This window comes from Lates calcarifer, linkage group LG17 (genome assembly GCF_001640805.2).
Source record: "Lates calcarifer isolate ASB-BC8 linkage group LG17, TLL_Latcal_v3, whole genome shotgun sequence".
Lineage (NCBI taxonomy): Eukaryota > Metazoa > Chordata > Actinopteri > Centropomidae > Lates > Lates calcarifer.
Window position 1 is genome coordinate 6,706,670 of NC_066849.1, and position 23,326 is coordinate 6,729,995.

At 39.3% G+C, this 23,326-nt stretch overlaps 1 protein-coding gene across 3 annotated transcripts; it reads left to right on the top strand.

Annotated features, from left to right (window-relative positions):
- Positions 1-225: 225 nt before the first annotated feature.
- osbpl1a (oxysterol binding protein-like 1A) lies at positions 226-22,449 on the top strand. 3 transcript variants are annotated; one of them, XM_018670316.2, is made up of 29 exons: positions 226-503; positions 2,520-2,649; positions 2,723-2,808; positions 2,907-2,981; positions 3,126-3,237; positions 3,400-3,485; positions 3,961-4,105; positions 5,170-5,237; positions 5,341-5,385; positions 7,431-7,504; positions 7,740-7,803; positions 7,917-8,018; positions 9,331-9,456; positions 9,608-9,689; positions 10,105-10,211; positions 13,162-13,324; positions 14,521-14,707; positions 15,589-15,664; positions 16,970-17,104; positions 17,254-17,351; positions 17,461-17,643; positions 17,752-17,859; positions 17,980-18,069; positions 19,122-19,248; positions 19,504-19,617; positions 19,721-19,844; positions 19,934-20,024; positions 20,987-21,007; positions 21,482-22,449. In XM_018670316.2, the coding sequence occupies exons 2-29, from the start codon at positions 2,526-2,528 to the stop codon at positions 21,582-21,584; spliced, it is 2,916 nt and encodes a 971-aa protein (XP_018525832.1). In that variant the 5' UTR covers positions 226-503; positions 2,520-2,525; the 3' UTR covers positions 21,585-22,449. The 3 variants fall into 3 exon arrangements, with proteins under 3 accessions (XP_018525832.1, XP_018525833.1, XP_018525834.1); XM_018670317.2 differs by lacking the exon at positions 20,987-21,007; XM_018670318.2 differs by lacking the exons at positions 226-503; positions 2,520-2,649 and having other exon boundaries at positions 2,760-2,808; positions 3,091-3,237.
- Positions 22,450-23,326: the final 877 nt, after the last annotated feature.

Consider the following 23,326-nt stretch of genomic DNA (forward strand, 5'->3'; position numbering starts at 1 on the left):
TCAACATAGCCTGTATGGTTTTCACTCAACATGGGACAAAGCATTTGGACACATTTTCCAGCCCAATAAACAAATAATTAACACATTTTAATGATTTTTTGAATAATGTGTAGGAGCAGGCACGACTTGAATTTCGTTGGAAATCGTATCCTGCCTTTTAAACAACGCCTTGAGCTTTTATTTTGAAATGCGCCAGGTCGAGTTCCGTTGTACGGAGATCAGCTGATGTCAATGTAAACAGAAAACAGAGGTGTGCGTATGAGTGTGTGACACAGACAGCTGTATTTCCCCATCGGTCAGCTCAGCGTCGGTTGAGGACGGTAAATGAGAAATGTGTGGTGTGTGAGTGACGGTGAGATGTGTCTGCTGGTACGCGGCGCGCCGCTTCTGTAGAGCAGCAGGAATCAGCTCAGAGGGGCTTAAATCATCACATGCAGCCTCACCGAGGGCCCGTGTGACAGCAGCTCTGGGTTTTACCTCACAGGACTGGACTAGTTGAAGCAGTAAGTGTGTGGCTCGCTGTTTATCTTACTCGCTGATCGCTCTGTTTTATTCTAATGACACAGCAGCCTGTTTCCTGACACCCGGTCACAGCTGCTACAGACAGAAACCTGAATTTACATCACACGTTTACCCTATAACTGAGAGGATCTGGGCAAGCCGAGCATTTGTATCATATAATATATTATATACAATGATTTCATGTTCCAAGACTGTTAAGATGTATTAATCCATATGTTTGTTGTAAAGTATTCACTATTCACTACTCCATTACAAGTAAAAGTCCTGCATTCATAATCCTACTTATGTAAAAGTACACAGGAATTAAATGTAATGTAATGTATTAATGTAAGAAAAAGGATTTGTTCTTCAAACATGTCCCTTCTGACTGATATGTTATCACATTTGTTAATACTGATGTAGCAATGTGTAAGTAGCATTTTTACAGTTGTATAAACTTTGTATACAGTTTTCTAGTCCATATCAGTGGTTCTCAATCTAGGGATCAGGCCCTCTCAAAGGGTCACAAGACAAATCTGAGGGGCCGTGAGATGATTAATGGGAGCGAAAAAGAAGAAAAGTAAAAGTTACTCTACACAAGTTTGTATTCATTGATTTGGACTTTTCTCTCGTCTGAGCTTTTTCTTGTGTAACTTTGGATTCATGGGGATACAAGGAAATCTTTGTTGTTTTTGCTCAATAAATAGATATTTGAGTCAATGAGTCAAATAATTAATAATTTCAGCCAAATAATACTGATATCCATATTTTAGCATTTGAAAAAACTCAATAGTGATATATCGGCTCTTACTCATTTTTTACATAAACACAGCGTTATTAAGCATTTTTAAAGGAACCATTAAATTTGGTTATTAAAGTTGTTTGCCTGTACTGAATCAGACATTTTGTAGTTAAAAAAATAAAAGTGTCAGAACCCAAACAAAAGTCAGAGGACATATCAGATCAGAACAGTGGAAAGACAGGCTGAATAACCGTTACTGTCACATGCTTAACAATCCCAGGTAAACCTGTTTAAGAGCCAGTCTCTCTGCCTTGCAGACGTCACAGTGACACTGTCTGATTTGTCGTCTCTTGTCAGTGTGGTTTATTAATCCTTCCTTATAGTCACATGACCATGTCCATAACGTTGCATAAAGTAGGCTTTCTCTTTTTTGTCCCTGCATACCAATGTTTCGAATGCAAATACAGAAATGTCATGTGGACTCGGGCTGTGTAAAGGGGAGAGGGAGGACTTGTTTCCTTCCTGTTAGACTGTTCTGGTGACTGACTGACTTTTGTAATAACTTTGATTTCCTGTCTCTCCACTTTTCCCCCACCACCTGACAAAAGAAACTCTTGTGACTTTTTCATCATGTGTCCTAAACAACAAAGTATGATGACTTATTAAGCAATTTAAACTCCTGCAGCTTCTCCAGTCTGAACACTGGGGAAGGTTCTTAAAGGTGCAGTCCACCGATTACACACACTGCGTGCTGTTTTCTCAGCACAGCGAGCACTAAGAATTGTAAAAAACAGTTGTATAATATCTGACGAAATAACCCTGATGATGTCATGGCGTTGTGATGTCATCAGGGTTATTTTTGCTAGGATTTGGAGACGACACATTTTTAGCTGAAAACCTGTATTAGAAACACTAGAAACACACGTAGGTGTTTACCAGGCAGATAGAGACTGATGAAAGACTGTATTCAACTGCACTGTGATTAAGGATTTTTGGAGTTTGAAAAGTCACAATACCTTGGCCTCTTCTGCTTCAGTTTTGACAATTATTTTTAAATCTGTCTGTTTTGAATCCCTTAAAATTGCAGGAGTGTCCCTTTAACAGGGATATAGTCTTTTTTTTCCTGTAATATTTTCTTATATGTTGCCTCTAGAAAAGATTAACTGTGCTGCTACTCATAAAAATGTGTCCTCATGACAGTATTGTTTTAATTATAGTTGAGTCACAGCAGTAGAAAAGCATCAGTTTGTGCCATTGCTTGTTGTTTTCTCTGCAGAGGTCCATGGAGGAGCTGGAGCCAGAGGAGCAGTTCCTGCACTGTGCCCGGAATGGAGATCTGACCGGGATTCAGAAGCTCCTCATGTCCAAGATCAGGGAGGAGACATTGATCAACATCAACTGCAAAGGTACATGATTACCACATGGGAATAATGTCAGTCATAGTCTGTTGGTATAATGCAGTGTGTGATGTTTTCTCAGGTAAGAGTAAGTCTAACCTGGGATGGACGCCTCTCCACTTGGCTTGTTACTTTGGACACAAAGATGTGGTAGAGGAACTGCTGAAGGTAGAGTTTCTCTTCTTGTAGACTTTTGATCCTGTGACAACATACTGTAGGTTTTGGAACAACTACATAGGTAATGAGTGTGTTGTTACACTCTGCAGGCGGGGGCAGATGTTAACCTGCCCAATAATATCGGAGATACGCCACTGCACAAAGCTGCCTTCACAGGAAGAAAGGTACCTTAGTCTGTCATTATATTTCCACTCATATTTTCAGTTTCCTTCTAATCTTTGTGTCTCTTGGTTGATAGTATGATTTTGTGCATGCATTTATTCATCCATTCAGTCAATCAATCAATCAATCAATCACGTATTGATCAGGAGGTTGTCATGCTGCTGCTGCACTATGATGCATGCGCTACTGTCATCAATGGGACAGCACAGATTCCCAAAGATGTCACTCAAAATGCAGAGATCAGAAGCATGTTGGAAGGTGAGAGAGACATGTTGTCATCTAAGAAATTTAATGAAAACATATTGTTATAAATCTCCATGTTGAATGTTTTAATATCTGTTCATACAAATTGCTTATGTAATATACAGTCTGAAATAATTATTTTTTTTCTTGAACGCCTCATGCTTGTACTGATACCAGCGGCTGAAAGAACAGAGGAGAGGAAACTGGAGGAGAAACTCTTGGAGGCCGCACGAGAAGGAGACCTTTCAACTCTCACTCAACTGGTTAGTGCCCGTACCTGATCCAAAACTCTTATCAAACATGTACTTCACATCATACATCTTGACTAATAATGTCAAATATCTTGAGCTAATTCAGGGTAATTATAATCTGGTGGGCAAAAGGGAGTGCTTTCGAATCTTAAATTCAGTTCAGATTTATTTATACCTGAAATGACTAGTTATACTCTCAAATTTCTTCACATATTCACGCCCTTTGAGCGTCTGTGACAACAACAACAGAAATGACACTGAAAACCTCATTGGGAAAAAGCTCTGGTGAAAAAGACTCTTCAAACACAGAAAATGAGTAGTGGGAGTAAAGTTTTGGAAAGCCATTAGCTGCCTTAACTATTCCAGCTGTTGGTCACAGTGTGAGACACCAAAGAGTCATGCTTCGGTTCTTTGCAGAATAATAAAGACCGGCAGGACACTTGGGTCCAGACAACCCATCTGTTTTTGTTCTGTGTGTTTGCTGTAGCTCAGCAGGAAGAAGCCTCCAGACATCAACTGCACAGATCTGCTTGGTAACACTCCTCTGCACTGTGCAGCCTATCGGGGCCAGAAGCAGTGTGCCCTGAAGCTTCTCAAGAGCGGAGCCAGTCCCAACATCAAGAACAAGAATGGTAAGGACCGTCAGCCATCTTGCCGGCCTTATCCTATAATGATTCCTGTCATTAAAGGATAAGGCCGGGAAGATTCTATATTTATGTCTCTGACAGCCATTGCCAGAGGTACTGTTTTTGGATTGTCTGTCTGCCTGTCTGTCTCCCTGCCTGTCCCATTCTCCTAAATGTGAGATCTCAGGAACATCTTTAGGGAATTTCTTGGAATTTGGACATTTTAAACGTTTACTTTGACTCAGAAATGAACTCATTTGATTTTAGTGGTTAGAGAACAAACGTCAGGGCCACTCTGACCTCATGTCTTGTGAATGTGATCTATCAGGAATGCTTTTATTACATCTGGCACAAAAATCCATTTGCAGTACTTTAAACCTTATTTTGGGAAAAAGCTGTTAGATTTTTAAGTGTTTTCTGTGAAATAGTGATTGTACACATGCATTTCTTATTTCAGGGTGACTTTCAAAAGTGCAGGGGGCCTGGTCTTGTTAGCCTGAAATAACTGCCCAGAAGTTGCCAAGATCTCTGCCAAGTGGCGAGACTTGCCTATCAGGACTTTCAATTCATCACTAATTCTGACAACATTTCAAACAAATGTAGTGATGACATTTTATGTCCAAAAGGTCAAAGGTCAATTTCACTGTGACATCATGATGTTCTGCAACAACACCTTCTATTAACCATACATCTCTACACTCCTCAAAGACGTCTAGGGTACCAAAAATATATATATATTTCTGTGTTGAATGAGAGACAGTTATAACTCATAAAGTTTGTCTCCATTTCTTCACCCAAACAGAGAGAGCAACTGACTGAGTAATTACTTTGGCCAAAACAAAGCTGTGATTTCTATCATTTGAACATTATTATCACTGCAAAAAACATATCAATGATGGTTACACCAGAGGCACAAGCTGGGGCTGGTTTAGATGTGAATGACTCTTTGATATTAAAACAGTTGGCAGTAGCCTCTAAATATTGTTCAATCATCCAGTACATTTCCCCCAGTGTATATGTGTGTTCTGTTGTGCTAAAGCCTGCATGTCTTGTCTGTCCATAACTCGCAGGCCAGACAGTGTTTGACCTGGCCAGCGATACAGCAATGAAGCAGGTCCTTGAAGGCAGCGTTCATCGAGTGAGTGCTCAGCTGATAGTCGACTTCCTAAAGTTACTTTGATTTGTTCTTTGATTGTTTTTCACTCAAAGAATCATCCATGTTTATCATCCGTGCATTGCAGGGTATGACCCGCCATGTCAAGAAGTACGAGGGACTCCTGTGGAAGGTAAACTCTGGGAATTCTTAACTATGGTGGCTGAAAGGAGACAAGCAATCACAGATTTAGAAAGCACAAGCAAGATGGAGATAATATACTCAACAATTTGATTAGGATTTAATTAGGGCTATTATCACATCAGACATTGTTCAATGTGTGAGTGAATGTTGTCTTAATTATTTTGTGTTCGTGAAAAAATTAAGGATAAAACTCTCACTGCCCTTAATGTTTTAAATACATATATGCACATTATAAATTATATACATACATTCAGTATATACACACACGTATATACACATATACTATGTTCTACATATAGTTTTTCTTTTATTCTGATAAATAACCTTAAAAAGAAATCAGAGAGGTTCTTGAAAATGTGTTTTAATCCTAGTTCAGTAGGTAGTGCATCACTACACAGTGAATTGGATTTGGGCAGTGACGAGTTTACTGCCTCAAGGAATGTCAGGACAATGTTGGGTCAGTGACCTGTGACATAATTCCCAGGCAGCACAATGACGATCACATCAGCAATATAAGGTAGTACCAAGCTTTACTGAGATACCGCAGGCTCAGTGACATACAGTGATGGGAAGCTGTTGTGCAGAAAGTCATGAAAGCTAACGAATAATCCGCACACACTTTTAAACACACCATATGTAGTGTGATAGTACACATTTTGACTTGAGCACAGGTGTTACTAATAATCTCAATGAAGACTTAATGAATGCAGCCATCATCAGAGTCGTTACTGACACCTGTGTCTGCTCTTAAAGGGACCTCCTGTTACCTCCTGTTTGCCTTTGAATGAAGCCTTTTAACCACAGCTGCAGCCAACAGAGTATATGATGGTTTAATTTAGAGAAACTAAGCTAAAAGCTTACAAAGGCCATAGTTAGTATTATCGTCAACCAGTGGAAACTGCTTAATGGCATAGTGTATATATTATTATGTATTGTCTCTTATTTCCTAATCTGGGTAAGTTCTGTGTGAATATGAAATACTTCCTGAATTAGAGGCAACTGGACTTTGTTCTTCAGTTCTGAAGTGAAGAACTGAAGAAACCTCTCCACCAGCTCCTGAGAGAGATATTGACAGCCAATCACTAACGCTAACTTTGTCAGTTTGTTATTTTATGCTGAGCAGATAGTGTGTACTTGGTTTTCTTCAGAGAGCAGCTGCCTGCTGCAGACTGAAAAAAAAACAATGCTACAAAAGTGGTGAGAGTGAACTGAAACTGTGAAATTTCTAGATGGAAAACTAAAACAATGAGCTAAAAGATGTTCAAACATGACTACCAGGATGTGTAAAAGGGAGCTATTAGTGATGACCCCAGAGACGGTTATCTGCAGTTCCCTTCAGATGTGATCCATTGGGAACTGAAAACTATTGATTAGAGCAGCTTTAAAGATACAAAGCCAACAATGAACTGTAACCTGATAGATAGTGTATTCCTCTGTGCCACAGAGCTCTGCTCTTATCCAGAAACTATTCAGAACACATAAATGAGCCACTGTTTCACTGAGGAACATTCACTCATCATGATGAACATAGCCACTGTAGGTAATTTTGACTGAGTCCTATTTACAGCGTCCTCATCGTGATGCTAAAAATACCAGCACACCAAATGTGTATTAATCCACAGCTGAAAATAGCCTCAGTTGTAATTATCAGTTGGATGTTGATGTGAGTGCTATTTAAAAGACTGAAAAAGGAAATTATGCCAGTTTCCAAATTACGTGACCAGAGAACTGGGAAACCCAAAAAATGTGCTTAATTCTCACTACCTGCAGAGCTAATCAGTGAAAGAACAAACCTCAGCATAGTTTGCTCATGTGTGTATTACAGCTTTTTTGTATCTGCTGTGTTCTTAGCATTTGCAATGTGTTTCCAAATGCAGCATAAGTATAGTCAAATTCATGAATGCATTTCCAATTTACTGTGTTCTCTCAAGCTGTGCACTCTCTGCCACCATTAAAATAAATAATAAAAACACTGAACAATAATAGAAATCAATGAAAACCAAACTGCTAATAATTTCTCTCCTCATCCTGCAGAGCTCCAGATTTTTTGGCTGGCGTTCCTACTGGATCGTCCTTCAGGATGGGGTTTTATCCTGGTACTCAAAACAGTAGGTGTCATCTCTTACCTTGTCTGTGCTCCTTGAATCAGGCATGTGGAAAGATCTCCGCTTCCACCATTGATTAGACAGTTGCTGGAGGTTACAGATGAATTAGATGAAAATAAAAGGATTATGTCTTTTTATACTGTAATTTGAAAATTTGAAAATCCTCTATTTACAAAAGTAAGGCTCCAGCCTGCAAAAGAAACGACCTCAGAAAAACAGCTCTTTTTTTCACATTAAGGTCCGATGCAGCTTCTAATGTCAGAAGGCAAGGCTGCAAGTCCCTGACACATGCCCACTGTTTGGTAAGCCAATATTTATGAAAAACATTTACTGAACTCAGGCCTTTTAATGGCTGTATTGAATTTGTGTGTGTAACTTTTTCACAAGGCATTATTTTTGATGTTCTTATTTACAGATCCGAGCCAAAGATTGCTGCTTTTTTACCCTCAAGTGCTTCGATGACAGTGTGCATCACTTCAAGGTATCGCCTAAAGACAACCCAGAGGCAGCGAGAAAAGTAAGTTTTATTTCTCCTCTGGCAGTAACCTCAAACACTCCTGACTCACTCTGACAAATTATTAACATTCTGTGTAGGTGCATCCGTATGCATTTTGTCATTTTGCAAGGCTTTTGTCTCCAAAATCATTCTTAGTTGTTGTTCTGGAGGGCTCTACCTGTGAAGAACCATCAGTGCCCGGATGAACACAGGAGAGCCAGTCAGGTTCCACCTCTTTGCCATGTCACTTACTGCCCTGTGACAAAGTATTAAAGGAGCTGAAAAGTCCGTTGCCAAATCTTAAGTTTTGAAATCTCAAAATTGATGATTTTATCAAAAACATTGTAAATGAGACTGATAAAAAGTTGAGTCAGTTTATCATGTCTGAACATGGTGAAAAGCAGATTTTACCATTAGCCACCATGCTACACAGCTAGCTTGTTAAGTTTACAACGTTGCAAGCAATACAATGTTGTTTGAACTCAAGTTACTGTAACTATCATAGAGGTAAAAGCAACAAAGAACAAAATTTTAATTTGCAGTCTGAGATAGATCAGTTTCAAGCTGCTGGTTGCTGAATATTTTAGTTATCTGATGCTAACTCTACGACTCTACCTAACTGGATTTCAATATTTATAACTTGCTACAAATACAATAACAATAGTTGCTTGATTAATTATATTTTAAATTTGTCAGTAAAAATCTTTGCTCTGTCCTTTTGAGTAAAGCTGTAGTTTGACATTTTAGGAAATGTGCTTGTTCCGGTGGAGAGTTAGATGAGGAGATTAATACCACTCTCATGTCTGTCCATTGAACATAAGGCTTCAGCCAGCAGCCACTTGGCTTATGTAACCATAATGACTTGAAATAAGAGGTTGGTCTCTGTATACCTAAGTTTTTGCACAGATTTACCTGCAGACAGAGTCAGGCTGGTCCTCCTGTTTACAGTGTTTGTTCTAAGCTAAGTACTCCTTTAAAACATATAGGTAAACTGTTGTCAGCACCCAAATATCTTATATCACAACTCCTTTTTACTGATAAATAATAAGAGATTGATTTTTGTCTTTACAAAATAATTGATTTCTTTAAAGCCTCTGCAGATTGCTATGATTAGATTTATATAGGATTCTGATATAATATGTCTAGGAGTAACTTCAAGTTGCCTCCAAGTTGTTACTTTGACTAATAAAAGCAAAGTTTCCCACGTGGAATGTGAAAACTTTTAACCTAAATATCACAAAACTCCCCACCATATCAAGGTCACAGTCTGTTGAATAAATCAGTAATATGTTTGGTTTTCATGAAACAAAAAAAATCTGTTTTTGTCTTTCAGGCATGGCTTGATGCACTGGAGGAGCACTCAGCTTATAGCACACACTACTGCTCCCAAGAGCAGGGCAGCGAGGAGGAGGAGGATGAAGAAGTAGTGTCACTTGGGGAGTTAACAGACTCACTACAGGTGCCTCTAAATCAAAAGAAAGAAAATCCATAATTAGCTGTCATAACAGAGCAAAGGATAATGATCCATAGGACTTTTGCTGAAGTAGAAAGCTCCACCACCACGCTGCTTTTCTTCATCTACAAATCTTCTCTTGTCTCTTTGAAACCAGGCAGCAGAGACCAGCCAGAAGAAGCTGGAGAAGGAGGTGGCAGCTTTCCTGTCCATGCTGAAAAATGACAGGCTGGCAGAAAGTAAAACCTTTTATTTCATTGTCAATTATTTTTTTCTAACACACACACACACCCAAATACATCCTTGTATACCGATCTTTGGGGGGGACCCATTGACGTACTCCCTAATCCCTTAACCCCTGACTTAACCCTGACTCTAACCTAAACCTAATTCTAACCCTTCTAACTGTAAAACTAAGTCTTAACTTTCAAACACCTACAAAGCTGTTGGCCCCAAAAAGTATAGTGAGCACCTGGTTTTTGGACACAACAAGTAGTAAAACAAGCCTGTCCACACACACACACACACACACACACACACTAAGAATCTGCACCATTTGTTTCTGTCATCAGAGGTTAGCTGTGCTTGTTGTAGCTTTTCTGAGAGCACGAAAAACACTTAAAAACCTGAACATCAGTGTATTTATCCCCTTAGGCTTTCCGTCCTCCATCATACAGAAAATGCAAGAAATCTGTGTGTTGTCCAGTGAGACCAGTTCCAGTCTCAGTGTCTGTCTCAGCCTCTTCTCCAGACAAGAAGGGGTAAGTGCTTCCTGCTTCCTGTTGACAGATTTGTGTCTTTGTTTGAACACCTGTCAAGTTTTTGTCTATTATAACATTGATTTTCAGTATTTTACCCGCCACATATCAGAACACAGGTTACTATGTAAATTCACTGAAATTATAAAGTATGATACTTTTTGGGTTTGGTTTTGTGTGTATACATTTAGAAATATTCAGCTCTATAATCTTTGCAGCCAACCCAGTGAAATGAAGGTGAAATTGATTTTAGTGAAAATCTCTGTAGTTTGTTGTGACATCTGTGGATTATGTAACCAGGACATTGTTTCTGCGAGACAAGTTTTTTAAACAGGAATCTTCATGGCTATGTAAGAAAATGTGTGATTTGAGTGAACTGAATATTTAAAAAAATGGAGGTTATAAATACTGTAATCAACAGGATCCTTACTGCCTGTGACCCTCCAATATATAGTCATGTTGTTTTTACAGAATAAGATATAAAAACAAAGCATGTTTCATAAGAAAGTGTCGGCACAATTCACACCTCCTTATGAAAGCAGCGCAGTGTAGTGTAGTGATTATAAGCTGTCAGATGGGTTTTCTTTGTGTGTGATTCAATGGATTTGATTGTAATGGAAGGATTCAGCGAATAGATTACATTTCTCCGGGGGGAAAAACAGTTGTGAAATTTAGAAAGTGCTTATGGACAAAACAACCAGACAGGACTGTCTGTTTCGCTTAATCCAGCAAATTAAATACAAAAAAATCATAAAACAAAACAAGTCTACAGCCATGCTAGCAGCTCTGTGAGGCTGTCTTTACCTACAGTGGTGGTTGGAGCTAAATGCTAACATCAGCTTAATCCTGCATGATCACAATCTCAGTTAAGCATGTTAGCAAGCTAATAGTTGCTAATTACAATATACATAAAGTAGTGTAGTAGATATTGTAGATAAACCAACACATTGGATAGATTGGAAAGTCGGAGGATTGTTAAAATTATTACAGTTCAGCTGAAGATGTGAACATCTGTACCAAATTTCATGACAATTCTTCCAATAGTTGTGAAAGCTTTTCACCCTAAACCACAAATGTCAATCTGCAGTGTTTGTTGTCCACTAGATGAAAAAACAGAGGATGACCAAAGTCAGCAGAGTGTATCCTTTGGGAACCATGAATGTCTGAAGCACTGTACTGTCTGCTGAGATATTTCAGTCAGACAGACAGATGTGTGTATTTAAAGCAACATACACTGATAATATGTGAAATTTACAGTGTGTATCAAACAGGGCACATCTAATTTACATCAGTATCCTAATCTCCTGTCTCAAGAGTGAGCATGTTTTTTCTGAAACAAATCAGGACGTCACATCAGAATGAGAATAAGTTGCTGTCTTCTCTCTGCTGGTTATTTAAACTGGTAAAGAGTAGAGCTGCTTCTGATTCACCGCAGCGTTTGAATGCAGTAATGAATGCACACTTGAGTTGTTGAATATGTAAATCCAAGCGTGTTCACCTTGACATGATAATATATAGAATCAGTCTACAGTTTTACATGCCACTCTGCCTGCCTGACGCCTGTCATTTTCTGCATTTAACATGATATTGTACGTCAACATAGACTAAGATGTGGACAGAACTGTTTAATACCAAACCCTGAATTATTAAAATGACTAGGTGTTGGAAAAAAATCCATCTCAGTCATAATGTGAACCTGAACTGCCTCGTTTTCTCCTCCCACTCACACTCACTTACACAGCTTCATCTCACAAACAAGACAGCTGATTTTCTCTGGGGTCTTTAGAGGAGACGGCTCTGCTGGTGTGCACGGAGGCTGCCAAAAACCATTTGAATGTTCTCGGTTTAACAGCCAGTCCAGCACTTTCAGGGTTTACACCTGGGCCGGGCCTCGATCGCTCAGCTGCGCAGCCTTTTGAACTGTGATCTGCAGAGGCTGAGCGTACGATAAAAAGGCTCACAGAATCTCAGAGCTCACCATGAATAAGCCTGGGTTCAATAGGAATAACTCAAACATGTACAATATATCTCAGTCTGCGCACAATGGTACTCAGTCTGAAAGAAGCAGCGGGGTTTGTTCTCATTCCCCCTGCGAGGGAAAGATACTGAATCACTTCCAGCTCCTGCAGCGCTGGTTTGCACTTCAGCACCACCTGTGGAGTGGTCAAGCAGCAGGAATTTCCTTTTTAAAGTTCAGTGTAAGTTCAATAATAGCAAGTGGTCTGTGGTCTTTCTTATACAGCACTTTCTCCCCACTTCACCTCGCCTGCTCTGGCCATGGTAATAAGTTACCATAAGTTTTCCCTCTTTTGTTTCTTTGACAGTCCAAAGTAAAACACTGCCTCTTTAGTGGTCTCTAACTTTGTATGTTCACGTCAATAGAAACAGTGAAGTGATATTTGTCAGAAAGGTGCAGCTGAAAAATTGAGAACATCTTCATATTATCAAAACTAATGTCTTCTGTAAAAGGGAGGTTTGGTTAATGGTTTATATCTGAGTCCATTACCCGTTCATTTGATCCGCTCTCCTCAACAGGGAATCATGTTCTCCAGCAGGCCATTTGAGATGGCAGCATCAGGGCAGCTGTCCCCCATTACAGATAAACATTGCTCATCCCTCTCAGCTCCATGTCCATCTCTCTCTCCCTCTGTGGGTCTGATAATGAGAGGACAGCGCAGAGAGGAGGATCAGTCAGTCAACATGCTGTTTATTTGCAGACCCACTGCCATCGCAGCTGGTCTAGTCATGCACATGCTCGTTTTCTGTTTGTAACGAGAGGTGGAATAAATATATGGTAGCCACAAAGACACTTATTTATCATCAGTTATCAAATGTGGAAGATAGAATTCATGTTGGTTTATGTTTCTATGAGTGACTGATCTCTTTCTTTGTCTGTGTGTGTGTGTGTGTGTGTGTGTGTGTGTGTGTGTGTGTGTGTGTGTGGTGAGCTCAGGTGCGCAGTCTGAAATTGGAGCAGGAGGTAGAGAAGAATAAGATCCTCTCTGAAGCGCTGCAGACTCTGGCCACGGAGCACCACGAACTTGAGCAATCCGTCGTCAAGGGATCTTCACCGCGGAGTGCCCTCAGTGAGGATGAGTTCCACGACGCCGTGTCTGGTGAGTTGACAAGTTATCAAACACGCTGAGGAGATGCAGGAGATTCTGTGACAAGCTCCCGCTCACACTCACTGCTCTGTCATTCACCTATAGGACACTGGAATACTTTTTCCTGCCGGTGAATGTCTTTGGTATGTTTGCCGCTCATCAAGCGTGACGTAAGATCCAGTGTTGCCTGGTTGTGTTGAAAAAAGAATTTTCACATGAGTGCTTTGTTTTTGGTGTGAAGAGCCTGCATGGTGTAGTAACATTTTCAAAAATGAGCCTGACTGAAGCTTTAGGATTTGTCTTCAAAACAGAACATTTTGCACTTGTTGGAGTTTGCTCTTGTTTTTAGTTCTGCATATTTAAACCTCATCAGTAAAAACAAAAACTTCTATCAAATCAGATACTAATGTGTTGACATCTTGTGTAACCAGCGCTACGGATGAAAAGAAGTTGACATGGATATGTCATGGCTGAAAATAATGAAAAAAATGAAGTGCTAATATAACAGAGCTGCATGGGAGGTCTGCATTCATTGTTGCTAAGCATGACTGAATTTATTTTATTTTATTTTCATGAATAATAATGAGTAATAATAATTAATAATTTATCTTTTTTCCTTTATTTATAAAGCAGCCTGCTTTCAAATGAAATTGATGTAAAAAGAAAAAGAGCTACATATTTGATATATATACTTAAATGGATAAACAGAATTGACAAACATTTTGAATACTTATAAAGCAGAACTGGGGAAAAAAATCTTATTTTTCTGCCTTCTGCTTTAATGAAAATGATCCATATCATGAATCTGATAATGAAAATGAGGCCAATAGAGATATCAATATTTGGAACTATATAAATTCAGTAATAATAAATCAGCTGATCTTTGTCTGTTTTCTTTTTTTTGTTACATAAACACATAGCATATATCAACATTTTTGATATGGTTTGCTTGTTTTTTAGAATTTTTGTGGCCCATAACAGGATGACACTGACTATAAGTCAAGATTAGTTTTCACTAACTGAAACATTTTCAGATCCAATTAACTCTGAAAGTCACCCGAACAACCCATAATGCAACACTCGATCTAGTGAACATTTAGTTGTTATCTCATAATTATCTGCTTTTGCCACCTTTTCATTTGGAATTGGTTTTTAAAAAAAGACTTTGTGGTCACACTAAATCATCTCCATGTGTGTGTCTCTGTTAGAATCGGGCTCAGAGCTCTCCTTGAGCGGCTTTGAGACGGTGGCCAGCCATTCCTTTGAGGAGGACGAGGAGGAGGACGAAGGCTCTGTCATGTTAAGCAGCCCTTGCAGCAGCCCCACCAGCATGTTGCAGGAGGATCACCATGGCGACAAGGACGAGACTCAGCCCAATGGGATCACAAAGCATAGGTCAGCGGTGCTGTATGCCCACACAGTTTCCTAAATGGACCGCTGAACCCCTGTGCTTTTATCCACCTCTCATCAAAAGATGAACAAACTCAACAAAGGGCTCGTTTCGTCACATCAGACTGTTATTATTGCTTTTTTTTCCCCGCCATAATAGATCCAATAGGACTGTCATGCTGTTATATTTCCAAAACTGCTGTGAGAGTTCTGTTTTCTCAGTGATCTTTGTTTTTCATTTTTATATCCTCCCTTAGGTTTTTCCATTTCATACTGTGAATAATTTAGAGTCAGGGCCAGCCTGTTAAAGGCAGGAGAAAGAGTTGTATTGAAAGAACGGTGCTCTGTGTTAGAGCTGTTAAATATTGATGAGGTCACAGTGTAATGCAATAATCAGTCTGCAGTATGATCCCATGTTGGCTAATCCCTCAAGAAGCTTTGGAGTGCACTTTGAATTTAATCATTATGTTAATCCCTTGTGTTATTTTGACATGGATTATATGTTTTATTCTTGTGATTTTAAGTATATTATCCAAACTCCAACCTGTAAACTTTAATGATCGTTGGACTTGGCTCATCCTCTGTCTTTGTTGGACTAAAAGGGAGTGAGTGCTGCTGATGGATGATTCCAAGTCTGCTGACCACCTTTGATACCTGTGGTGATTGTCTCTCTGGGCTTTGTTCCAGGATGTCACACAATATATTAAAGGCTTTTGTTGGCTTTATTCATTTGAATAAGAAATGACTCTTGCAGCCAAGATGTGTTTGGTATATTTACGCTAATTAAAAGTGTCTATTTTTAGAGCAATAGCACAAAGTCAAAGTCAATATATTAACACATCATAGAGAGATAATTAATCTGTGTATTCATGTGTGTGTTATTTCAGGACCAGTCTACCCGCACCGATGTTTTCAAGAAATGACTTCAGCATATGGAGTATCCTGAGGAACTGCATTGGAATGGTAAGAATGCCGTTCATGTTTTAAGGATTTCAGTCAGTCTACACACTGACTTTGATGATGCCCTGACCTCTGCAGGCTACTATGAGGGTGGAATTTTTGGTTTTTAGTGAAATGTCTCAACAACTATTGGATGGATTGCCATGAAATGAAATGAAACATTCATGTTCCCCTCAGGATAATTCATTTGAATTAATAATTTTTGCCATGTCATAACTTTTCATCTAGCACAGTCACTAGGTCAGATTTTGAAATTCTTGAATACTTTGGGTTATTATATTCTCAGCTGTTTAATGCTATTTTCATAATAACAGTGCATGAAATGACAGTGTGAACATGTGGTGAAATGGGTTGTTTGTAGTGATGATCCTGAATCTGCAGGTCCTGTCAGCTTTATAGTGAGTTTCAGTCTAGATGTCCAGCCTGCAACTTTAGTGCTGTTTTGATTCACTCTCACAGCTCTCACAGTGCCGTTTTTGTGTTTTCAGCAAATAAAAAACCTACTGTACACTACCTGCTCTGCAGCAAACAGACACTGTTAGAGACCAGCTGGTTTACGTAGTGCTGCATTTAGCAACTAAACAGCCAAATATTTCCTTCAGGAGTTGGTAGAGACCAAAACGGAGCTAAAAGAGAATATTGAAATTTGGACTTGCATTTGTCAAGTGGCTACAGACATGACCCTCAATCAATGCTAATGTTGCTCCACAACTATTGGACGCATGAATAAGCAACTCTTTGCAAACAAGTTGATAATGCTAGCACTCTGATATTAGCATTATGATTGTAACCAGGTTTAGCTCAAAGCACTACTGTACCTACCTACAGCTCCACAGAGCCACTTGCATGGCTGTAGCCTTGTTCAGTAACTTCTTCTCAGTAAACACATGTAATGTGTTGTAGCATGTTGAATATTACTGAATATTACTATGTAGGTTCCTGCATTTCCAGATTAGCTGTTGAAAGGGTTCCTGCACCATAATCCTTTTATGGAATGTCAACACCTATAACCTTTAATCCTACATTTGAAAATAATATTTCTAAAGTATTATTTCTTATTGAAACAGAGATGGATACAAAAGACACAATGCTATTTACAATTTACATTTTTTCATTTGGCAGTCGTCCAAAGTGACATACAAATGACGCACATACACTGTTACAGGATCTTTGAAGATCAAAATTCCTTTGAGCCCTTTCAACAGTCAACATGAATATTACGCTTTCAAAGGATTGCTGTGGAAAGGGCCGTAATTTTTTCTCTTTAATGCAACCTTGGTCCTCCGTTCCTCTTCATGTGCCTTTCAGGAACTCTCCAAGATTACAATGCCAGTGATTTTCAACGAGCCCCTCAGTTTCCTGCAACGTCTGACAGAATACATGGAGCACACATATCTCATCCACCAGGCCAACGCCTCCTCCGACTCTGTTGAGAGAATGAAGGTGATAACCTCCAATTACATCCTGGAAAAATTCTGTGCAAATTACTTCAACTGCATAAAATATAACCACATTTGAACTGTATTATACCTTTCCTTGTAAGTTAAGTGCATATGATTGTGCGTGATGGTATGTTAATCTGCTGTTGGCAGTGTGTGGCTGCGTTTGCAGTGTCCGCTGTGGCCTCCCAGTGGGAGCGGACAGGTAAACCCTTCAACCCCCTGCTGGGAGAAACTTATGAACTGGTCAGGTAAGTTGAATTATACAGTTCACGTTCATCAATTATATACTAAAATACATTAACTGAACTCACCAGACATGCAACACAACTGTGATCCTGTGTCTCCCTGGTCTCATAGAGAGGATCTGGGATTCAGGCTCATATCAGAGCAGGTGAGCCACCACCCACCGGTCAGTGCCTTCCACGCTGAGGGCCTGAAACAAGACTTTGTGTTTCATGGATCCATCTACCCCAAACTCAAGTTCTGGGGCAAGAGTGTGGAAGCCGAGCCGAAAGGCATCATCACACTGGAGCTACCCAAGTAAGAACTTCTTACATCAAAGTTTATCTTTGAGCGGTCTGTAGACTTTATCACACATCACCGTTTTGAGCTTGCGCAGTCTCCTTAAGTTGTTGTTTTTTACTCTAGGTACAATGAAGCCTACACATGGACAAATCCTACATGTTGTGTTCACAACATCATTGTGGGCCAGCTGTGGATTGAGCAGTATGGAAATGTAGAGTTGATCAACCACAGGTAAGAGGACAAAAATATACACTTATCTAAAGATCATAAATTCTGGTATTTATCAAGTAGCACACATCAGATAAAATGATGTCAATATTTTGTTTTTCTGTTTTCTCTCTTTTCACCTAGAACTGGAGAAAGGTGCTTCCTGAATTTCAAACCATGTGGCCTTTTTGGCAAAGAGCTGCACAAGGTTGAGGGATATATTCTGGATAAAAGGTACAGCCCACAGTGATGCATGATGTTCTTTTAAATAATGAGCTGTTGTTTGTAGGAAGACTCCTCAAAGTGATAGGAAGACAGCATTGAAGTAACTTCAGAATTCACACCACACCCTGGATTATTTATCACCTTTTGCATATTGCAACAAGTTTTCCAAAGTAGTAGAAGGGAGACAGTCAGTGTCATAGAGCTAACTTATCTAACTGATTCCAACCAAAGCATATTCCTTCCTATTCCCACATTTTAGAACAAATATGATTCAAAAAGATGTTTAAAAAGCTTCATTTGTAAATCAGGATTTTAAACATTAAGCAGGGTCAGCAAACTGAGCCAATTTCTAACTCTTTAAGTGAGGCATCAGAGCCCATTTTTAAAATCAAATTATCATGCAAATTATCAATTAACAATTCACCCAATTAATAATTCATTGCCATCAAAACCATCTCTTGAACGATGTGGGCTTTAGTGCAAAATGAAAATTAAAAGACAACAAATGGAGAGGGCAGCTAACATGTCACTGGAGTAGATACACTAACAAAAACAAAGACAAGCAGATGGTTCAGTCACAAATGGAGGACAAGCAGTTTCTAACACAACAGAGTCAATGACTCAACATGAATGACTGGACACAAGCAGTGTGCATAACCATGAGAACTAAATATGCAACATGAGATACAGAGACACACAGGGAGATATGCAGATATATGGGAACATAAAATGACAGCAGGGGAAGTTATGTTGCAACAAGAGATGCTGATAACACGCAGAGAGCTGAGGAAATCTTCTGTATTTACTCAGCTTGATGTCTGATGTTGCCTGAGCCTGCGACGCTGGCATTTTAACTTCTTCTCATCTGGGACTGTTACATTTGAAATTTTCTAAAAACTACCAGTGTGAAGCCACACATGAAAGTGCTTATTTTGACTCATGGAACTTTTTCTTTTTTTGCTAGGAAGTTTATCTGAAGCTAAAACTGACTGAAATCATTATGTAGTGTTTGTTTGCACCTGTGGTTATTTGTATGTTTATGTGTTTTTTTTTTCCCACAGCAAAAAGAAACTTTGTGCTCTCTATGGAAAATGGACAGAGTGCCTGTATGTTGTCGACCCTGCAGCTTTTGAAGCACATAAGAAAAATGACAAAAAAGGGTCAGAAGAGAAAAAAGGGAGCAAAGCGGTATGACCTGTTTTTCTCCTTAACAGCAGGGAGTCACATCAGTGTGTTATTATGATTCATAGTTTGATTAATGCACTTTGATGACTGGGTTGATGAAAAGTATCAGGCCCAGCTACATAAAGTCAAATAATATCAAAAGATCTTTGCCAACATCCATAATTAACACAATTCTGTCAATAAAGTAACACATAGTAATAATGCATCTTGCAGAGAAGATAATTAGACTTGTCAGTGCATCATTATTTCTGTTTGCAGGGTTGCAGTGAGGATCAGGAGGAGGTTCCTTCACCAGCTGCAGACACTGTGGAGATGATTCCTGGCAGCCAGCTGCTCTGGAGAATCGCCCCCAGACCTGCCAACTCTGCCCAGGTCTGACTCATCAATGTACACCATAAGCATTCACAAGAGTGTCATCTCAAAATTAGCAGGTGTTTTGTATTGTTTTAATATACAAATTTTTCTTTCATTCCAGATGTACAGCTTCACGTCCTTTGCAATGCAGCTGAACGAGCTGCATAAGGAGATGGAGGGAGTCATTCCTCAGACAGACTGCAGGCTGAGACCGGACATACGAGCCATGGAGAATGGTGACATCGGTAATAATTGTTAGCAACATACTGGAACTGAAAATAAAATAGATTTATACTCTCATTGCAATCTGAATATTGTTATTATTACCAAATAGATCTCGCCAGTGAAGAGAAGAAGAGGCTTGAGGAAAAACAAAGAGCTGCTCGCAAAAACCGCTCCAAAGCTGATGAAGAGTGGAAAACCAGGTGAGGTTGTTAGAAGACTGGACAATTCAAAGTGTTCTCCATAATAAACAAGCCTTTAAGTAATCGGCTAATGTATGCAATAAACACCACGTAAGAACCAACCAGTTCCAAGAAGTATTAAGACAACAAAATTAATCAGCATCCATAAAATTACAATAATTCATATTTAATATTAATAAAGGGGGAACACTGTCATCTCCAATTTGTTAAATTTGCTTAGCTGAACTGAAATTCAAATAACTTACATTTACTTTATATGAAGTGATAGCTGTGGCTAAATCTAGTTTCTTTGAGTAGTTCATCATTTTAGGAAATATTCTTATTTACTTTCTTACCAAGCGTTAGATGAGAAGATTGACACCACTCTCATATTGTTATGCTAAAATGAAGATACAGCCAGCAGCTGGTTAGCTTCTCTGAGTTTAGTTTAGTTTAGTTTAGTTTAGTCAACCAGAAGCAGGATAGACAGTCAGCATGGCATGTTGTTTTTACAGCTCAGTTTTTGTACAGATTTAAAAACAGGGTTAGGGTTAGGGTTACTTTGTTACCTTTTAACAACATCAGGCTTGATGTTTCCAGTCTTTATGCTAAGCTAAGCTAACAAGCAACTGATGGTCGCTTCATATTTAAAAGACATGTATGAGTGTGCTGTTAATATTCTCATCTAGAAAGCTAGAAAACAACTATGTTATTATTTCCCAAAATGTCAAGCTGTTTCTTTATTAAGGCTGGATGTTGTCCAGATTGTCCTTTTTAATATACCAAGAGTGGCATTCATACAATTTACATTTACTCTGCAGTTTTCATTATGGCTGAATCTAATTTCTGTCCTTAATGCTGTGATTTTATCATTTTTTTCTATACTGTTTCATTCACTTTGTTGCTTTGAAATGCTCTGGCTAAATATCCATCCTCTCTTCACTTGTCTTGTTTTTCTGTTGCATCCTCGCTTTGATGTTAAGGAGTCCTGCCCTGGGTCCAAGGTTAGAGCTGCTCGCTGTTTCACTGATGTGCCTGAAATGTGTGATGTGATCGTGTCACCTTGCAGTCTCATTGTTTCTAAATACTTCTTACTCTCTAAATTTAAAATCTTATCTGTGACTGAGTCCTGCTTTCTGTTAGGACACGACAGAGAGTCACTGTTTGGAGACTGTGATTAATCTGCTCCCCTGTCCACCACCATGGTAGCTCCACTCACTGCCACTAGATGGAATTACTCAGTCGCCCCACCCCACCCCACCCCACCCCCCTTGCTTTTATGCACCAAGGATGTAACAATACTAAATTCATTTTAGTCAAACACAAACAACCAAAACTGTCAACTACCATGCAGTTTATATATAACCTCATGACGAAGCATGCCTGACCTTCCTTCTTTGCTTTCTGTTATTTGTGTGAGTTTTGATTTTCTGTCTGGTGTCACTGAATGCCAGTGTGTGTGTCTGCTGTGTTTTCAGGTGGTTTCAACAGGGACAAAACCCCCACAATAACTCACAGGACTGGCTCTTTTCTGGTGGATACTGGGACAGGAAATACAGCCAGCTGCCAGACATTTACTAATGGACAATTCCTGCACAGAAAAATTAACACTGTACAGTGTCCTCTGCACGGAGCAGCATTAACTGTTTTTTAATGGAACAGCTACAGTAACTATAAGCAATATACAAACAGTCTATTTAAACTGTGTGGCCTTAATCTTCTTAATAATGATAAAACTGTGCATAAAAATGTCAATTATCAATATTTAAAAGTTCTGAAATGTGAAGTTGTTTGACAGTGCTTTGAAATTTATTATTTGTGTTTATATTGAGAGCAGATTGTTTCTCTCCATAACAGACTTTTAGCGCAGTGGAGAGATGCTGACGCACAGGGGTTCATGGTATTTAGTGTCCATCTGTTTTCTTTTAAATATTCATAATAGTGTTTTGACTATAAATGTATATCTGTGTATATACTTTACACAAATTCAGCCGTCAGTGACCTCATCATATCGTTCACATTTCCTCTAGACTCGGATTAAACTCACAAAACCACTAGCAGTTCAGTTCATAAGAGGTTGATGCGGATGTCAGTTATTTCTCCTAATGTATTTTGCCTTGTAACAAAACCTACTTTAAAAAACATACAGTATATTTTCTATAATACTACAATAATTTCTTGGCACGTGTTTTTCTAAAATTTGTGTGTCATACAATCTGTCAAAGAACAAACAAAGCTGGGGGGTGGGGGGGTTAAGGTCACATGATGTGGAAAATAATGAATTTTAAGGCATTTTGCCTCCATGTAGATCATCATAGTATTTTATTGCAAACCTAAATAAAACACTTTAGTGTACTCATGTATATTTTTACCATTCATATTAGGTATGATAGGAGTGCAAGACAAATTTCAGAGGAATCTGAAAATAAAGTGTGATCTGATTGAATGGTTTCTGTAACAAGATGATTTTTTGGAGCTTAGTCCTGCACCCAACTCCCAACCAGGAGACTAGATTGACATGCAGTGGACCACTTTTCCCCCACTTTACAGTTACATGAAATAGATAAAACAGTCCTGATCCTACATGTGAAACAGAGGTCTAGGACATAAGAGGTGGTCATGTGTATGTCTGCCAATGGTAGATACACCAAGTCGTGCAGATACATATCAGGAGCTTCAGTTAATGTTCACATCAAAAATCTGAATGAGCGGCGGTTCAGTGGATGGAAATGACAATGACGAGGTCAGAAGAGCATGGCCAGACTAGTTGGAGCTGACAGAAAGGCCGTGGTAACTCAGCTGGCATTCAAGAACAGAAATTAGAGGCTTACCAGAACTGGACAGCAGATGAATGGAGAAACCTAGCTTGGTCTCTTTCTGGTGAGGCAGCAGATGGTAGGCATCAACAGAATGAATTCATGGACCCAACCTGCCTTGTGTCAACGGTTTAGGCTGGTAGTGGTGTAAGAGCCTGTATGTCACAGCCCGTCTGAGTGTTGTTTCTGACCATATGTGTCCCATGAACATGATAATGAGTCCAGTGAACTTCAGTGCCCCCCCCACTCACCACACCTGAATCCAACACCTTTGGGATGTGGTTGAACAGGAGCAGCTGACAAATCTGCAGAAATGATGTGATGCAGTCATGTCAGCATGGACCAGAATCTCCAATGTCTTGTGGAATTCAAGCCACAACTGAGTTTGCTTTGAGAATAAAGGGAGGACCTACCCAGCATTAGTATGAGGTTCCTAATAAAGTGCTTGGGGAGTGTGTTTCTATTCAGGATCGCAGAAGAATGGAACCAAGCACACATTGAATAAGG